This window comes from Patiria miniata, unplaced genomic scaffold (genome assembly GCF_015706575.1).
Source record: "Patiria miniata isolate m_02_andy unplaced genomic scaffold, ASM1570657v1 HiC_scaffold_5, whole genome shotgun sequence".
Taxonomy (NCBI): Eukaryota; Metazoa; Echinodermata; class Asteroidea; order Valvatida; family Asterinidae; genus Patiria; species Patiria miniata.
The window spans coordinates 1,422,028-1,428,102 of record NW_024037072.1 but is presented as its reverse complement, the minus strand read 5'-3'; the positions used below and the strand labels follow the sequence as shown (position 1 = coordinate 1,428,102).

The following is a 6,075-nucleotide window of genomic DNA, read 5'->3' as shown; positions in this document are numbered from 1 at the left end:
GGGTACCGCAGTAAAATGTTCACAAAAACAAACAGTCAATGCGATTATTTTCACACAAGGTTACTAAGGAATGTGTCATTCTTGCAAGGTTAAAAAGTTCAAAATTTCAACTTGGTTTTAAAAAAAAATGGCTCCTTCGCATTATTGCATTTTTTTTACTCATCCTAAAAAAAAGCATATAAGAACCACTGACATCTGACGAACGATTGGTTGAGGCCCCGGTAGGAAGGGCTATTGTTTTGCACGGCGTTTGATTGGATAGAACACGTATGTATAACTTGGGACAATACCTGTCTTCCCGGGGACATGCAAAATCTGGGTAGTGACGAATCCACTTTTCAAAAGGGGGTGGCTTGGGGTGTTGAAATCGTTTCGGGGGGTGGGGTGGACGAGGCGTTCGAGTTGCTGCGTAAAACGACCAAAGGCCTGAATGAAGCATTGGGTAAGATTTGCAATATTTTGTGATGACGTTTACGGACCCCCGAGGTAGCCACCCCACCACCGCCATGGATCCGCCCTTGCAGGGTGTATAAAAGCTGCCGCCGACGGGCTGAAATGTTTATCGCAAGTTTGAGGTTAGTCATTCGAAGTCGAAACCTTGTGCAGTCTCCTCACGAGAGAGCAAAACTTGTGTTGTCATTTGACGATTTACAGCATACCCGAAAAACTCTTCTAAAATGGACAACAGCGTTGGGTTTTTGGTGATCGTGTTCATCGTGGCGGTGAGCGGGCAAGGTCAGTAAAAATAGGGACATGATCCTGCAGAGAAAGCGAATCTTCTTTTGCTTGAAATAAGATGAAGCTAAGTTGCTCTACTCACATGCTCTTCAACAAAATCGATTTTCGTTCTCCTTACGCAGTTTAATTAAACCAGAAAAGCTATTTCCTCGATTATTGACGCTCAAATCCTCTGAAAATATGTTTTTATTTTAGGTAGATTTTGCGCCCGTTTCGTAGTACAACAACAGCCGGGACCGCATTCGCGTAACATGATACCGAGCGCCGCGCGCCATGACAGTTTTTTTTTTTAAATCCATATCTATGACGCGCAACGGGTGAATGACCGAAGGCCCTATTGTCCTATCGAAAGCGCCCGGTGATTGGTCAAAATCTAAGAAGTCAGGAGGCGGGGTCTTGCCTAATCAACCAGCAAATTTGTTTGCGCATAATAATCGCCGTGGTCTATTACATAGACTAATATTTAGGGGGGCCGGGAAGCGATCCCCCCCCCTTCCAAACGACATCCGCATAATAATATATGGGAGTACGCTATGGCGTATTGGACTTTACTTGGCTGTAAAAACATGAGAAGAAAATATAAAATTATAAAAAAAAGAACTGCTTCAAACGTAATGAAATTCGGAATTTATTTCCCTTAAAAAAAATCCTCTGAAGCCTCAGATTAAAAAAGACAAATATTTTGGGTACAAAACGGATTCGAACCCGCAACATCGCGGTGCAAAATCTAGAACTCTATCGATTGAGCTATCGAAATGCTCGCTAAATTGTGGGGACAAAATAATCATATACCTTCGTACGTTTCATAAAAGTATCGTAGAGGGCGCTAAACAATCATGTTTATGGATGTAGTTTGGGAAAAGAACATTCGCGGCCAGGTAAAACATTAGGTTGGTTTCATTTTAACCAGATGTTTGAAATAGGATATGTAAACGATCCGAAACATGACTGGTTGGAGTCTGGATGCTGATAATTACCCGAGCCGAAGGCAAGTGTAATTATCAGCATTCAGACTCCAACCGGTCTTAAACGTAATGTTTAATACTGGCCAAGCACATAATTTCCATTCATAAATACCTTTTCGGTAAAAAAAAAAAAAAAAAAAATCGAAACTTTCCGGACCAAAAGTTAAAAAAAGGCAAAAATTATCAATTTTTAACGATTTCGTTCAACAAAAAACCTCTCTAGGTAGCTATCGACTGGTCTTCTGCAGGTGAACAAATTCTTAATGGAGATTAGCGCGCGCGTCGTGCGTACTTCATGATGTGGCATAGAACGCATATGTACGGTGTAGTTCAACCTCGTCCCTAGGGCGTCGAGAAGTACGCGCCCACCACTACCTGCTCTCTCACCCTGGTATTGGATCATTTGCATGTGAAAGATTTTTGAGCACGTATGCAAATGAGGAATAGTCTGGTGCCCGTATGTGCGTTAAGTTTGCGGGTTTTTTTGTATGCGGTGTCTGGGTTAAAAACAGCATCGATTCGTCACGCCGTGAGTTATGAAAACACGATTTGTTCAAGTTAAAATGTTTCAATCTGGCCCGCCAATATGCAGTATTACATTTCATATTTATATCAGCGATCTGGAAAGAAAAGGATTATTATTGAGAAGGCTTGAACGCTTTAACTACAATGATCGTGAAAACATGTTATGCACGTTGGAAATAACAACACCAACTACACGATATTAATCTATTATTAGCAAATTGCGGTATCGAATCAGGAGGCAGGAAGAAAGTTTCCTATCCAGGGATTAGTATTGGAAACGAGTTGGAAATAAAGTGAGCTCTGGGGACGAGGTAGGGTGTAGTTTGACTTGAGGACTATGAAATACTGACTCACTGGTAGTATATTGCGCATGCCTACGTGAGGATTGAACGTTCAACCAATGAAACGGTAATGGCACAGGATTTGATAGAAATCCAAATTTCATGTGACACTAGAAAAGGGTTTAAGACCAGCCAGCCCTGCCGGTCTTTATCAACCATTTAAAACCGACTACATGACGGGCTGTCGACGAATACGAATTGGGAAAACTGCCTATTTATTTATCAGGTATTTATAATTGTTCTTTTAATAGACGGATTCAATTTATTTCGTTTTTTATATATCTACTTAGCCATCGGCATACAACAACAGACCCAAATATTGCCAACTGAACAACAAGATAACCACTTCTTATGTGTGCTCTGTGAAGAAGTGTTGACCTTCTCGTATAACGTGAGCACTGACAAGGAATTCTTGGTGAGTAAGATTATCTCAAAAAAAGTTGGTAAAATTATTAAAGCCGGTAAAGTGAGATTTAGTTGCAAATTTGACAAAAAATGTGCCCAAAGTTTTAAAAGTAAATAATGTGTCGCTTTCCTCGTGGTTTTGTTTTGTGTTTGAATATGTTTTACCGATGAGTCATTAAGCCATGATTGCAATGACTGAGTGTTCAATGAATTTTCGAATCAAATTATTGCTTACAGGCCTTGTTGCAGAATTACCAGAGGCAGGTTGCGTGCACTTACTTGATCCCTGAGGGTTTCAAGTCTTTCTGCGAAAACTATATCCAAGACATCCCAAAGCTGGTCGTAGCATTCGCCAACACCTATTTGGTTAGTGTTCTTAAAAGCATAGCGTATTTTACCTAGATTGGATTAATGAAAGTGCTCAAAGTTATAACTCGTCGGGCGCCCGGCAGAAGGGTGTATGAACGTTCTGACGCAAAAATCATTTTCAAGAAAATCGCATTGAAAGGTTCCATTGTTACACTGCGCGCATTATGTATCCAATGTTCTCCAACATGTAATATAAATTGTAAGAATTTGAAATTTGTCACACGTATGAATCGTAAGTTTAGGAACAACTTGTATTTATTTCTGACGAAATGGGAACATTTCGGGAACATTTTGGTCATTACGCGCTATTGCATAAGGGCATATGCACATATGCCCTACTGCCGGGCACACACTCTTCGCCATTCATGAGTTTTTGTGGTCGTATATACCTCATAATACCTGACTCTACAAAGACTAAAATATATAACCTATTGTACACACACAAATAGAATAAATGAGAATAGAATTATAGTTTTCGTCAAACATAGCTGAGAAAAGCAAAACCGCAAACATTGTCCTCCTGATCTACACGATTAACATTTCAAAAATACTCTGCAAGTATGAAGTGACGATTTAAAACTCCATGCAATATTCAAATGTCCCCATAACTGCAAAAATACCATGATAAGCATTATCAGCTGTATATTATGTTGATGGTATATTTACAGAAAGTACATTACATATCAAGCCTCATAAAATGAACAAAACACCGCCCCCCTCAATTAAAAGGCAAATAAAAAAATACCATTGTGGCAATTACCCCACTTTTTTCTCATTTCCTTAATTAAATAATCATTCATTTGCAGAATCCCGACAGGTGCGCATTTCTCTGCAAGTCCTCGGATATGAACCAGCAGCTGAACGTCTTGGGCAGCATTGTCAAGAAGATGGGGGGAGCGTCTGGGAAAGACCTCTTCAAGTAGAACAAGCCCAGCCAACATCTCCCTGAAGACGAATCTGCATGCATTCATTTTATTAGCTTGCTTTTTGTTTGATCATATATTCCAGTTTAATGTTATTGGTGAATAAGCAAATATATATATATTTTTTTCATTGTGTCAGATCTTTTCATTTTGTCGGTCACGGGCTACTTTGAGATAATTTTTGACACACTAGGGGGCGCTATTTGGTATGGGCAAACTCTTTTGTATTTACTGCTACGAAACAGCGCTGTTCTATTAGTTCCCAGCATACCTCAAAACGATAAGAATTGGGGGTTTTTCTCCAAAATCCTTGAAAAGGCAGCCAACAACGCGCTGTATTCGTGCCTCGATTAGAACAATCTGATTCTGCTTGCCAATCTGATTTTAGACCACTGCACTCGACGAAGAACACGTTGCATGAATTAATAATTGTCTTTATGCAATATAACACAAAAAAGAAACAGTTTTTATTGATCTTAGAAAGGCATTCGATTCTGTCGAATCAAATTATCCTCTTAAAGAAGCCGCAGAACATTATTTTGACACTGTTTTAAACTGGTTTGGTTCGTAGCTATAGTCAAACGCAAACAGTCCGTGTGCATTGAACCGAACCAATCCAGTTAGTCCAAGAGCCAGGGGTCATTCATATTCTTTTTTTTTGGGGGGGGGGAAATGACCATGTTTGGAAAAGGTTACACCTTGGCTAGTCGTATGGTACCCTCCACTCGGTCATTCCTGTTGTGGAATCTTTTTTAGTAAGTTAATCAGGCTCCAAAGGGTTGTTGCTAAGGAGGATGCGGTTGCTAGGTAACCAACATCTAAACTAGCATGATCAAATGGTCCTTGGTGTTGAATATCCTATGCAAATTACTTAGATATCTCGTGTAAATGTTCATATATTGATATGAAATCATTTTAAAAGGAAATACCGTACGACTTGCGAATTCGAATACCCCAAGGTATCACCTTGCCAAAAGTACCCACCAAGCACTTTATCATTTCCAAAAAAAACCCCAATTGACCCTTTGCTCCTACTCTAAGTCCTCTTTCTCTCAATACTGGACTCAAGGCTCAATTTTTTTTGTCATTCTTAAGAATTGTCAATTGTAGATGTTCGCATTTCATATATTGCAATGTTTTCCATGTAGTTTTCAGCTCTATTTTATTCGGTGACGCAACACATACTTCTAATCTTTTTTGGCTTTTCCGCAAAGCTGCGGGAAAAGCCGTTGTTTTTGTTCTGACTTTTTGGGTTTTCCGTATTTTTCTAGGAAAACCCTTTATTTTTGTTATGATTTTTTTGCTTTCTTTCAACATGCAAAATTCAAAATTCTGTTTTTATTATGTTTGCTAGGTATATGCAAAAAAATTGAAAAATGTGTGACGTCATCATGAAATCATCAAAAAAGCGATTTTTGAAAAACACATATAAGGGAAAGTCTGATTGTCATGAAACTTGGTGGATAGTTAGATAATAGTACTAGTATGCAGAATCCGAAATGACTCACAATGACGTCATCGGTTGATTTTTTATTATTTTTCTAATATTTACAATTTCATTCCGCTTCCAAAATTTAACACTTCCTTTCATTGGGTTGACTTCAAGCTTAGTAGAAACCAAGTCCACAATGGAAAAATAAAGTCATGCGAAAATAATGAGCGGAAAAGCCCTATGTCCTGTTTTCAAACAGACATAAGACCTCTATAGTTTTTTTGACGTCTTGCTTTTAGCTTTTTCTTCAATGTATCTTTTTGTATCAGCTTTTGGTATTCATTCATCAGTTCCTTGGCCATTTCCCCCCTTTTTTC

General features: G+C 38.9%; 1 protein-coding gene across 1 annotated transcript; it reads left to right on the top strand.

Annotated features, from left to right (window-relative positions):
* The first annotated feature begins 581 nt into the window (after positions 1-581).
* LOC119740220 lies at positions 582-5,632 on the top strand. Its single transcript, XM_038215448.1, has 4 exons — positions 582-735; positions 2,860-2,984; positions 3,212-3,340; positions 4,150-5,632. Exons 1-4 carry the CDS (start codon positions 678-680, stop codon positions 4,264-4,266), a joined length of 429 nt encoding a protein of 142 aa, XP_038071376.1. The 5' UTR covers positions 582-677; the 3' UTR covers positions 4,267-5,632.
* The last annotated feature ends 443 nt before the right edge of the window (positions 5,633-6,075 follow it).

Excerpts from the sequence above, each read along its gene's own strand:
- LOC119740220 (XM_038215448.1), top strand. The coding sequence starts at position 678 with ATGGACAACAGCGTTGGGTTTTTGGTGATCGTGTTCATCGTGGCGGTG. Across the intron at positions 736-2,859 it reads CGTGGCGGTGAGCGGGCAAG|CCATCGGCATACAACAACAG; the intron begins GTCAGTAAAAAT and ends ATATCTACTTAG. Across the intron at positions 3,341-4,149 it reads CATTCGCCAACACCTATTTG|AATCCCGACAGGTGCGCATT; the intron begins GTTAGTGTTCTT and ends ATTCATTTGCAG.